The sequence below is a fragment of the Siphateles boraxobius genome, unplaced genomic scaffold (assembly GCF_051911475.1).
Source record: "Siphateles boraxobius isolate OS27281-9 unplaced genomic scaffold, OSU_SipBor_1 25, whole genome shotgun sequence".
Taxonomy (NCBI): domain Eukaryota; kingdom Metazoa; phylum Chordata; class Actinopteri; order Cypriniformes; family Leuciscidae; genus Siphateles; species Siphateles boraxobius.
The window spans coordinates 27,207,603-27,221,114 of NW_027508866.1; the positions used below are offsets into that span (position 1 = coordinate 27,207,603).

General features: G+C 41.3%; 1 protein-coding gene across 1 annotated transcript in view; it reads left to right on the forward strand.

Moving 5' to 3' along the window:
- The window catches only part of fbn2 (fibrillin 2), a 119,222-nt gene that overhangs the window by 90,648 nt on the left and 15,062 nt on the right, over positions 1-13,512 (forward strand). Inside the window, 7 exon segments of the mRNA XM_077243913.1 lie at positions 922-986; positions 2,951-3,045; positions 3,715-3,822; positions 5,606-5,623; positions 6,765-6,917; positions 8,817-8,882; positions 9,392-9,517. Of these exon segments, the coding sequence (XP_077100028.1) occupies positions 922-986; positions 2,951-3,045; positions 3,715-3,822; positions 5,606-5,623; positions 6,765-6,917; positions 8,817-8,882; positions 9,392-9,517 (631 nt within the window).

A 13,512-nucleotide genomic window follows, 5' to 3' on the forward strand; every position in this document is an offset into this window, starting at 1 on the left:
TAATAGCTTTGTCCCATGAGTGCATAAAGTTTCCATACATGGCGGGTGAACAGGCAAACAAGAAAGCTCAATTTGCAGCTATGTACGGTTTCCCAAACGTTATCGGTGCTATTGACTGCACTCATGTTGCCATAAGGGCACCGAATGTGAATGAAAATGCTTTCATTAATCGAAAGCATTTCCATTCGATCAATGTCCAAATTATTTGTGATGCAGACATGTTGCTCACTAACGTAGTAGCTCGGTGGCCTGGGTCAACCCATGACTCATTCATTTTAAGACACAGCAGTGTTGGGCGCAGACTCGAGGCTGGTGCTGTGCGTGATGGCTGGCTTCTAGGTAGGCTACGTTTGATTACTAGACATTTTACTGTACTTCAAAGTCTTAACCCTTTCACTATCCTTGCAGGGGACATTGGATATCCCCTCAAACAGTCGCTGCTTACACCTTTCCTCAATCCACATAATGCAGAGGAAAGGCACTACAACATGTGCCACAGCCGAGCTCGCGCTATAGTGGAGCGCACCATCGGCCTGTTTAAGGGCAGATGGCGCTGCCTCGACTGCACTGGAGGGAGGTTATTGTACACTCCTGAAAAGGTGTCCAAAATCGTGCTGGCATGTGCTGTGCTACACAATGTGGCACAGCTTAAAAACGTGCCTCTACCCCCTGACGCCGATTGCTGTGTTGGCCCGACCCTGACCCCCATCCCCAGGCATTTGAGCCAAATGCTGCTGCTGTGCGCCAGCGTTTGGAAGTGATGCGTCGCTTGTAAAGAACAACAAAAGGTGTGGAAAAAATATATTATTTATTCAAGAATTCCCTCATTGTGCTGTTTATTTCAGTTAGGACAGTCTTGATTTCACCCAACTCCTTTGCCACCTCTCTGACTGAGTTAATGACTTCCCTCTGCATTTCAAGGACTGCATCGGTGTGGACACGCCCACTGCTGGAGGGTTGAGAGCCGCGTGCCGTGGAGACGCTGGGCACAGACGGCTGCTCAGCTGCAGCCTCTGAACCACTGGCACTGGCCCAGCTAGAACACCCAGCGACTGAAATAAAGATTGTTCTATATGAATAAATTGTAATCGTGTAGCCTACATACATGTGACTTGACTGCATTCATTTGACTTATTTCACTTACCTGTGTCATCCGGTGCATCTGGCGCGTCAGTTTCCCCCTCCGCCTCAGTCACCACTCCACTTAATAGGGATTCCCCAATAATTGCCGACAGTCTCTCATCAAGAGGGGTCAGCTCCGGTGTCCCCTTTCCCCCACCCGTGGCAGACACACTCTGGCGATGGAGCGCTAGACGCTTTTTTGCCTCGACTTTGATGTCTGACCATTTCTTTTTTATTTCGGCCACAGTCCGAGGTTGTGAGGCTACAGCATTTACAGCGTCTGCAACCTTTTGCCACTCAAGTGCCTTTTTGGCATTAGTAATGCCCACACTGTGCCCTCCAAACAACATTTTTCTCCTCTTTTCCACCTCGCCAATGATAACTTCTACGTCACATTGAGTGAAGTTACGTTTTTTTGATTTCCTCTCTATGTTTGCCATAATTTCACAATCTATGAATATTAACTTGTGGGCATTTCACGGACTATTTATGGGCAACTATGGGCGTGACATGAAGCCGCAAAAGCTGCGCTACATTTAGAATTGATTGGGATTTATTAAGGAAAAAATGCGTAGGATGTGCGTGCGCACGGTTTTATAAATCTGAATATTTCTGTGCGTACGCACGTCCTATGTTTCATCCGTACGCCACTTCTGACGCAAAACCTACGCAAAGTTTTATAAATGAGGCCCCAGGTCACTCGGTGCCCAACTTGCCATCTTTCCCCGTCTCTCTCTCTCTCCTCAACGCTGTCACGTGATGACAACCACACATAAGCATTAAATAAATTATATTTAATATTTAATCCTTGACTGGTATATAAGTGCATTGCATTTATATATATATATATATTATTATTTTATTTTATTTTTTTTATTTTTTTTATGACGTATTGAAACTGATACCGTTGCTATTTTAAGACCCCGCGTTATACCTTATTACCGCCCAATCCTAATTAAAAACCTAAGCTCTTTTATTCTACAAGATAAACTTTCTTATCAGTAGTTAGTCAGCAGTAGTTTCATGGAAAATGAACTGAGACTACATGAAGGGAATATTTGTTTCTCTAAATACCCGGCTATGTGTAAATGTGGCCATAGTTTATAGTAATGGCCATAGCTCAGAAGTGTTTATTCCTCTTCATACACACCTGCCTGGAAGTTTTGATTGATCCTAATGACCTTGATTAGCTACTTCAGGTGCGTTTAACTAGGGCTGGAGATAAACTCAACTGGAAAAGATCAGATACCTTGCCATAGTGCTTTCATTAGATATTGAAGTGTTAATATATTTTAGATGAAGGTAGTTGGATTTTTTTTTATGTTTAGCAATTTAAAAAAAGTGAGCCATATTGTGTTTAGACTATTAACATTCTTGAATGTCAAGTCACCTTTATTTATATAGCACTTTTTACAATGCAGATTGTTTCAAAGCAGCTTTACAGGGATAACAGGAAAATAATGTTGTAATATGATTTTTAAATATAAAATTAAATGTCCCCAACTAAGCAAGCCAAAAGCCAATGGCGATAAGGCGAAGAAAGGCGACAGTGGCAAGGAACCAAAACTCCATCAGTGACAGAATGGAGAAAAAAAAAACTTGGGAGAACCCAGGCTCAGTCAGGGGGCCAGTTCTCCTCTGGCCAACGAACCAACAGTATATGATTAGGATTCAGGCAGCATTATAGGTCAGAAGTCAGATTGGAACATTATATTATGCAGTTCATCTGTTTGAAGATCGGTGTCATCACGCGCTATGATGTGACTATGTGTGACCACTGAATTGACTTGCTTTTCAGTAACATCATGCTTTCTTTTTCCGATTTCAGAGAACCCAACGTAAAAGAGGTCAATACCTACTTAACCGTCTATTGGAAGCCAGATTTTAAAGAAATCCCCACTGTTTCAGACGAGGTTCATAACAGTAATCTTGGGGGGTGGACTCATTTAAAGTAATGTAATTCTTTGGTTTTAGCCAGGTTTCTGTCATACTCAGCGCATCTAGGTTATAGTCTGTAATCATATCATTAACAATAAGTGCTTTTGAAGTAAGGGATCGAATATTTAGCAACCCAAGCTTTATCATTTGTTCATTTGTATTAAATCTGTTTTTTATTTGTTCAACATCAATTAAATGTTAAACCTTGGATGGGTTTGGAGGTTTTTTGTATTTCCTAATTCGGGGAATAGACACAGTCTCTATATGATGATATCTAGGTGAAAGAGGTTCTATGTGATGGGATTTATCTGACCTCAGTGACGTGAGACAGCTAGCAGATTGTCGGTTTAGCCAGTTTGTCTGCTTCCTGACCTGAGCCCCAGATTGTCATGTTTGAGCTCTAAGACTACATTTACATTTATTCATTTAGCTGACGCTTTTATCCAAAGCGACTTACAATTTCTACATTTCAGAGGTCGCACGCCTTTGGAGCAACTAGGGGTTAAGTGTCTTGCTCAGGGTGCTCAGTGGATTCAAACCCGGGTCTCTCACACCAAAGGCATGTGTCTTATCCACTGTGCCATCACCAGCTCCTTAGACTATGTGCCATATTACTAGAGAGAAGAGCAGCACCTGCGTGCGTGCATGCGTCAGATGTGAACGAGTGTTTGGAGGAGCCCGGCATCTGTGCGTACGGCTCCTGTTTCAACAGTCTAGGCAGCTTTGAGTGCATGTGTAAACCTGGATTTGTGCTCTCAGAAGATAGATGTCACAGGTCGTGATGGCCCCCCTCTGGCGCAGACCACCCCTGTGAGCGTACTACCTTGAGGAGTTACCCAGAGACGCCACGAAACCAGACAAGGTATCAAGTATAATAAGTATTTTATTGAATTAAAACTTCCTAAACTAAAACTTGGCGTCTCTTCTTCCTGGCCGCCAGGGGTGTGCGACGGAGCCGGACTCACAGTGGATACACACAGCGGGGCCTCTCCGGACGTCCAACGGTAAGTCACGGAACAGATTCTTGCAAGGAATTCACACCGTCGTTCTACTCACAGTCAGAGGCCAGTAAATGAACAGATGCTTCTCAGGAGTTCACACGACAGTTCCTCTTCCCACCACCAGGGGTAAGTAATGGAGCAGATGCTTCTCAGGAGTTCACACAACGGTTCCTCTTCACACCACCAGGAGTAAGTAATGGAGCGGATGCTTCTCAGGTGTTCACACGACAGTTCCTCTTCACACCACCAGGGGTAAGTACTGGAGCAGATGCCTCTCAGGCGTTCACACGTCAGTTCCTCTTCACACCACCAGGAGTAAGTAATGGAGTAGATGCCTCTCAGGCGTTCACACAACAGTTCCTCTTCACACCACCATGGGTAAGTAATGGAGCGGATGCTTCTCAGGTGTTCACACGACAGTTCCTCTTCACACCACCAGGGGTAAGTAATGGAGCAGATGCTTCTCAGGAGTTCACACGACAGTTCCTCTTCAGGCCAACAGCATGCCCATACTCACGACAGGACTTTCTTCAGTGTGAGAAGCTCAATGGGCAGATGCTGGTTCTTGTTTAGAACAGGAGAATCAAACAGCAATACATGAATGTTTCACGAATCCTCTTCAAGTCATCAGCATTCAAATACTCACAGCAGGGGCTTGCTTCGGTGTGAGACAGCTCAATGGGCAGGTACTGGTTCTTATTTAGAACAGGAGAATCAAACAGCAATATATGAATGTTTCACGAATCCTCTTCACACTAGACAGACTGGAGCAGCAACCCTGTACATTGCACACTCATCACACAGTAAATGGTTACTTCTGACTCAGCAATCCAGGACAGTGAGTGTAACGGCTGGGAACACGGACAGACACAAGGTAACAATGCTCACACCGGTGCATACATCAATCACTTCAAATCGTAACAGGTGTTCACTTCACACTAAGCACTGCAACTCACAGCAACTCGCAGTGAATAAGGTATCCGCTCGTTATCCAAGCCGACTCCCTCCTCCTGAGTTGATGAAACAGCACATCCAGACTGTACGGGAAATGCACTACACACACACCACTGACATTAAAGCTGCAACAGCATCAGACATCCGATTTCAATAAGCATCATCAGAATTCAATAGGCCTCAGGGCAAACTCGCCAGACGGTTGTATACCACACCAGCGTTGAGTCAAATATTAAGGATTCCCGATGGCACTTAACTGTCTCACTTCTCTGTTACTGTTGTCTCTCCTTCCCCATCCAGGTTGAATCGCCGTTTTAGACTCCTTCTCTGCCGTGGATCGCCCCTTCCCGCTCTATCCTTCTGGCTCTGCCTGTCTTCTTCACTCAAACATCCGCTTTTATGATCCCCCTCGTGAACGCCATAATTCAATCTCCGCCCATCTCGCAGCTGCCGCTCGTTTCTCCCGTTTACGGGATCCAGCCGAACTGTTTTTTTTTCTTTTCTGGGGCAACCGGCGGGGTGTTACATTAAATTAGCTCCCCATGGAAACAACACCGAAATAATGGTTCCGCCCTTCGTCACCTGGTGACATAGACGCAGATGTTACGGTAATTCATCATAAACCTGCTTATCTGACTAAACTTAAATGGGTGAAAATGTCTGGTTTATATTTTACCAACAATCAACAGAATATAAAAAAATATTTTTTGCATTAAGAAAAGAAGCCTATTAGGACCATTAATAATGGCGATTACACATTACTGAAACTGACTGCACTAAACTGTTGTTGTTGTTGTTTTTGTGTTTGTTTTGTTTTTTGCCTTTGAATTAATTTTAGAATGTATAAAGCCTATGAATTTCGTTACACTTTATTTTGTTTGTCTATAGTAACTTTGCAACTACATGTCAACCAACACTTATTAGTGTATTGGTAGGCTGTAGTAGACTGTTAGTAGACTGTAGTTCTTAAGCTACTTATATTTAGCAGAATTAATAAAGTGGACCATAGAAAGAAAGTTTTACAAAAATGTGTTTTCCAGTTTTTTCTGTAAAAGAAAAGCGTTCTGTTGCATGTGGTCATTTGAGGATGTCTTAAAATAGGATGATTTTTCACCTTGTGAAAGGAACTGCAATGCTCTGGAATGGTTGATTCTGATTAGCTGACAGACAAAGGTTCAGAGCTGTTGGTTAATTAACTAATTTAGTTCCATGTCTCGACTGTTTTACAGTTCCAGATAGCTTCCATCTCATAACACCTCCAACCAACAATTCATCCTATGCATTTGATTTGGCATTTTCTATCTAAAACTTTACAATTAGTGGACATGTGCAGTTTAATTATATAAAATAAAGCATTGTCAAAATAAGAAAATTACAATAAAATATGTTTAAACAAACCATTGCTCTATTGCTAAGGGCCGTACGCAGAAACTAAGACATGTGCTCACATGCACATGTAGAATTTTAACCCTGTCTCGCAACTGAATTCAATATTTTTTAGTCCTGAACACTTAAATTACATTTTTCAGTAGTGGTACTTTTTGAAGTAGTTAAACTAACATGTTTGCTGACTCTTCTGAGAGACATGTAATTCACTCATGCTTTCTCTCCAATACAGTATCTGTTAGTAGTTCTAAACTGACATTGTTTCTAAACAAGCTGGTTTTAAGGACAAAAAAATGTCTTGAAATAAAACATTGTGATTCCTTACATAATGCTTATGGGTATGCCTGCTGTTTGTTGTGTCAGACACCAGAGAGAGCTTCTGTTTCACACGCTTTGAGAATGGTAAGTGATCTGTCCCGCAGGCGTTCAACACCAGCAAAGCCAAGTGTTGCTGTAGTGTCCTGGCCAGAGAGGGCTGGGGCGACCCCTGCGAGCTGTGCCCGAAACAGCAGCACGGTAACTGAGCTCTCTCTCCTTCATCATCACCATCACCACTGCCTTCTCACGGTTTCATGTTGCCAGAGGTGGGCACAAATACATCAAAAACTATTTTGTTACAAAATACAAATACTGGCTCATGAAATGTAACAAAATAAAATACAAAATACTGATGTGAAAAATGTATTTAAATAAAATACAAGTAATTAGTATTTTGCAAATACAAAAATACTCCCACAATAATCGTAAGTCTTTTTTTTATTACTGAAAGATCAATAACACAAAAAGTAGCAATAACACAAATATGAGAAATGTGTAAATTCAAAATGGCAAAGTAGAAAAAAAGTATGGGCATTTCACTAAAACTCTACAGGGCCTGAAATAGTTCCCTCTGACGTAAATGTCATGTATAGCTAAGTTCACATCAATGGTGTGGTAGGCTGCCCTTAATAGCAAAACGTGTTTGATGTAGGCTACGTAGCCATATTATCAGCGTTACTCTACTCGTGCCTTAAAGGACAAGTTCGGTATTTTCACTTAAAGTCCTGTTTTAGGATCGTTTCTGATGAAATAGAACGCTTAAGATTGAAATTTGGACAAATGCTGCTGTCCCGAGAATTTTCAGTTTCTGTGTTAGCACCCCCCCACCTCCACAATGGTTTCATAGGGGCACTGGAAGAATCATTCACAAAACGCATTTAACTTTAGTTTACAGAGACACGAAACTCACCGAGTGATCTGGGGTGTTCACTGATATGCTCGCACAAAAATCGCTGCAAAAGATGCTTTCCAACAGGTGTTTTACCATTCGTTGTAAAACTGTGGACCTATTTTTCCAAACGCCTCACAACCGGACATTCTTCCGTTGAGAGCTTGAATAATAGACACTCCAGCCCAGTTGGTGGCAATAATGCAACTTTGCCAATGTTTGGATACCATAGCCTACGATACCGCGACTGCATAACTACAGAAAGAATACAAACAACCCCATTTCCTTTCCGGCGGCGGAGTAATACCGTACCTCACAGAACACCCAATACAAGTCAGTGGAGTTGGACAAAAACTATGATAAAACCTGTTGGAAAGCATCTTTTGCAGCGATTTTTGTGTGAAAATAACAGACCGAGAATTTTCGTCACGAAATCAAAATTCCATTTTAATCATAATATATATGATTAATCTTAACATGTGTGGGTTTGTTTTACACACAAGACTCTAACTGCCCTGACCGCGTATGCCTTTTCAATAGTAGAATCGCGTTGCGTGTGCAATTACTGAAAAACAATAGGATTGCTGATTATTTTATACAAAATCAATATCAATATTTCTCTTATGTAATGCGTTTAAAAACGTGTAAAAACTGCAGATGGATGTTATATTGTGAACGCTTGCTTAGCATGGAGATTTCAGTGGAAATATGACAGACGCGCTGTTTCATAATAGGTAGGGGCCTATGATGTCCTTTTATGAATGACAACACAGTGCATTGATCTCATAAGGCACAATTATTTTCTCTATAATGCCGTTCAGTGTGCAATATGTGTGTGTAGACTGCATAATTTTCACAAAACACTTTACCTTAATGCTGTTTTTAAGAGTTCAAAACTCATCACGTCTTGGAGGGAGCTACAGGGTGTCACGTGATTTTCGTGCATCTAACCTGGACATTACCAACATCAAAATCAGATTTCATCAATATGGCAAAATCATTTACTATGGTGATTTTTCTTAAGTATTTAAGTATTTGAAATACTCAAAATACACTCCCTCAAAATATTTTGTTACAAACTACATTTTATTTTTTCCACACCTGCAAAATACAAATTACAAAATACACTAAAGTAATTAAATACGTATTTAAAATACATTTAATTGAAATACTGCCCATGTCTGCATGTTGCGTGTGTGTGTTCACAGCTGCATTTCAGGATCTGTGTCCGTTCGGCCATGGGATCGTTCCTGGTTTTGGGGACACACGTCAAGGTACTGTGGACTATAAGTCTTTTGATTCTTGTAGACTGCTATAGACCGTATGTAGCCCCGCCCCTTTTCAGCGCTGATCTCGTTGTCTTTTGACTTCCGGTCTGTATTTTCACAGCGATCTTCCATGGGTATGAATGAACTGCCCGTAAAAAAATTCCCGGTCGACATTTGTTAAGACATCTGCTTTACAATGCTTATGATAAACATTACAATGCTCATGATAACTTTTGTTAACTCTACAATAAGTAAATCCACTTCACCAGCGAATTACTCCTGGACAGCGATGCCATATACAGAGCGACCGCAAAAACGTAAGTTCAAAGACAATATTGTAAAGATGACGGCGCCCACGTTTCTCTGGTGCATAAGGTCTATAGCCATGGGTTGTAAATGAATATTAAAATAATGTAACTTTAATGCATTGAGAAACACTGATTGTTGCAAATAAATCATTAAACACATTAAACCCAGCTGTACAGATTGACCCGCCGTATTACTGTGTGTCTCAGACTTGAACGAGTGTGTGGAGAATTCTGAGATCTGTGTGAAAGGCCGCTGCATCAACACGGACGGCTCCTTCCGCTGCGAGTGTCCCGCGGGATACACACTCCACCACACAGGGACACGCTGCGATGGTGAGAGAACGACGAAATCTAACCCTCCACTAAACCGTTTTACTTTAAGAGTGAATGTATTCCACGCCAAATATGAATGATGTGTTCATAATTTATTCTTTATTAGAATAATAGTCAAGTCATCCTCATTTACAGTATATAGCGCTTTTAACAATGTAGATTGTTTCAAAGCAGCTTTACAGAGATAAACATATAATTTAAGGTAACAGAGATTGGTTTTAAAACTAAAAAATCCACAACGCTTTATCTGTAGAGTGGTATAGGGATCCTCCATAGGGAGAGGCTAGTCGGCACTTCAGCACTACATTGTCATCGGGTCCAGGTGAAAGTCCTTCTTCAGATCTGGAAACGGCCTGGATCCGGCAGGCTGCGGGAAAACCTCGAGATAAACAAAGACACTAAAATTAGCCAAGTTGCCATTCTTCTTATGATGTAACGAGTACATCAGGATTTAAGGTAAGTGTTCCCAGTTCCGGCTGACCTAATCTAAGCAGCCTAATATTGAATTATAGAAGTCTATAGAGTGTTATGTGAATGGTAGGTCAAATGTGTTTTTAGTCTAGCTTTGAACTGACAGACTGTGTCTGCTTCCCGAACAATGTTAGGAAGATTGTTCCAAAGTTTTGGTGCTAAATAGGAAAAGGATCTACCGCCAACAGTCGACTTTGATATTCTAGGCAGGGGCGCTGCTAAGGATTTTGGGCCCCATGAAAAGAATCTTGACAGGGCCCCCAACACAGCTGAGACCTTTTTCATATTAATTTACATAAAATCATGCGCTTTTATGGTATTTTGACTATCATTCTCATATATTTAAGTCAATCAGACAATTGAACTCCATCCCATGTCCACACCCGTAATTTGTCCTCTGTAATACTGCACTACTTCAGTACTGTATAATGTATATACTGTGCATAGCTGTACATGTGTCATATAGTGTATTCACATATATTTATATTTGTATGTATGTACTGTACATATTTGTACTGTACACTGGCAATGACAATAAAGTTAATCTAATCTAACCTAATATTTTTTAACATGACAGTTGAAATGTAACGGAAACACTGAGCACTCTTAATACAATGAAATGTATTTATAGTTATTTGCTTCAACACTGATACTGAAATTTCAAAATAAAACTCTTTAATTGAAAAAACAGGAATTACAATCTGTGGTGAAAAAAAAAATCTCAGCAAGAAAACATCACCATAAAACAAAATGGCCATAACAAATTTCTAATAATTTAAGCAGAACTTGCATAATATACTATATCAAAGAATGGCCAAGGTATAACATAGATGAGTCTGAGTTACTCTTTCCACATCATTTCTAATCTCTTGTCCTTGCTCAACATTTCTAAACAAAAGTCCAACGTCTGACCTTTTCAGCTGCAAAATCATTAATCAAATCTTTGAAGTCGAGCTCTCTAGCCAACTCGCTCTCAATGGAAAGCATAGCAAGACTGCAAAGCCTTTCTTGAGACATTGTAGACCTCAAGTAGTTTTTTATCAGTTTTAATTTGCTGAATGCCCTCTCCCCACCAGCAACAGTCACTGGCAGTGTGCTAAATAAACGCAAAGCAATGCACACTTCTCCAAAGATGCTTTGCAGCTGCAGCTTACAAATAGCATTTAGGAGTTCAAGAGGTGACAGGTTAGGGGGGAAGTTGGAAGCATATACACGGTTTAGGTGTCTTACTTGATTTTCAAAATCAGGAGTTAGATCACTGGAATACTTGGTGATCAGTGGTTGGCACACAGAAGAGATTTTGTCCTCACTAATCTGCCCAACTTTCAGAACCGCATAAAACTCGTTCACAATATCAGCAATTCTCTGGAACCTAGTGTCTAAGTCACTGATGATACTATCCATAGCAGTGTAAAACACAGTATTCCGAAACTCTGTTTCTGAATCTTCCTGAGTTGTCTCCCCTTCACAGGTTTCATCATGGAATCTCTTTCTTTTCTTCTTGCGACTGCACTCCTTGCTTAACTGAGGAGTAACATGAGCTTCTCTAGCTATCAACTTTGCCTCAGCTAGGAGAGACCCCCATGCATCTCTCAGAGACTGCATCTCTTCTGTCAAGGATCTGATATTGGCTGCCTCTATGTCAAGTGAGATTTTCCCTGACTGGAGAATAACATTCCTGTCATCAATGCTTTGCAGTACTTTCAGCCAGATGGTGAGAAGAAGAATAGCATCAAATGACATGAAGTATTTTCTGAGACCATTAGCATCTGATCTTGCTTCATTGGTGAGACTGCAAGTCATTAGTATGCTATCAAGTGCATTGATGACAGAAGGTAGGTGCTTTGCCACAGGTTTAACAGCCTCAATCCTTGCACTCCAGCGGGTATCAGATAGCTGATGCAATGAGCAACCTGTTTGCTCTTTGTAGATTGCCCAGCGCTCTGGGCTGCTACTTACAAATGTGTACAGGCGATTTATGCAGCCAAAAAAGGTGTATACATCTGGACTTGATTGTGCAGCATGTACGCCGACAAGATTTAATGTATGAGAGGCACAAGGTGAATAAGTAGCTAGCTTGTTTTTCCTCAGTATTTCAGCTTGGACTCCCTTTACCTTCCCTGACATATTTGCCCCATTGTCATATCCCTGTCCTCTGCAATCACTGATGTCAATCCCATGCTCACAAAGAACAGACTCAATCATCTCTGCTATCTCACTCCCTGTCTTTTTGTAAAAATCCTTGAATTCAAGGAACCTCTCAGTGATCTCCCACTCGTCTTTTTCTTTGTCATATTTGACATACCGTAGAACCACCACGTTTTGCTCTGTATGGGAAATGTCTGGTGTGGCATCGGCGATGACTGCATAATAGATGGCATCCTCCCTTTCCTGTAGAATTCTTTTCAGAACTCGTCTGCCACATAAGTTGATGAACTCATTTTGACTTTCAGAGCTAAGATAATGTGTTTGCCTGGTTTGTTTTCCTTCTTTTTGTTTTTGTTTGTTGTCCCTGATTTTTTGAAAGTGCTCTTTCAGCAGAGGATCATAATGTGACAAAAGCTCCAGTGTGCCTAGGAAATTGCCATTATGAATGTCATCTAAGTCGCTTGTTTTGCCTCTGAAAGGCAGGTTTCTTGAGGCCAGGTGTAGGGTAACATCTAACAGTCTCTCCAGGATGGCCCTATTTTTCTCAATTTCTGTTTGGAACTCCCTGTTTAACAGAGAGTCTATACCTTTATCTTGTAAAACAGATCTTTGCAGATTTTTTCATCTTAAGTAGCAGTCTCTGTGTGCATCACTCCTCTCATGGATTGGGAGTTTATTGTACATGCGACGCCACTTCACATGACACATTTTAAACCCATTTTGACTGGCCAGTGCACTACAGGAAGGCTTTTTCTGTATATTGGAGAAAAGCACACATGGTATGCAATAAAGTGACTGATTGCTTTGACTAAAAGTAAGCCAGTCTCTCTTAATTTTTTCTCTCTTATTGGCTGACTTTGTATAATTCAAGTATTCAGGGAACGGCTTCCCCCCTGAATCGCATGGCATTTCCACTTTCTTTTCTCTCATGGTCACAGCCAATTTTCTGACTATGTCCTCCCTATCCTGATCAGTACAAACTGCTGGCCACAAACCAGGGTCATTTGTCACAAGATTTTCTTCCCTTTCAAATCCCTCAACATTCAGTCCATCCTCGGCATCTGAATTCTCATCTCTATCTTCACTCTCTGACATCTGTGTCTCACTTGCATCTGTACCCTCTTCCATCTCTTCCTCCACTTCCTCAGTTCTCCCTGACAAACAGGAAGAGGGTCCTGGAACTGACAAAGTATATAGCATTTCCTATAGCCAATCTTTTCCACTCTACAGATGCCTATTATATTTTGTGTGTATCACTTTCAGACATTAATGTGTTGCCATTAAACTAATACTAATAGCCGCTCACCTTCTTCTTCATGTGGGAGCGCAGGGGCTGATTCAGGGGATGCTGGAGTTAGGGGTTGGGAGACAGCCGG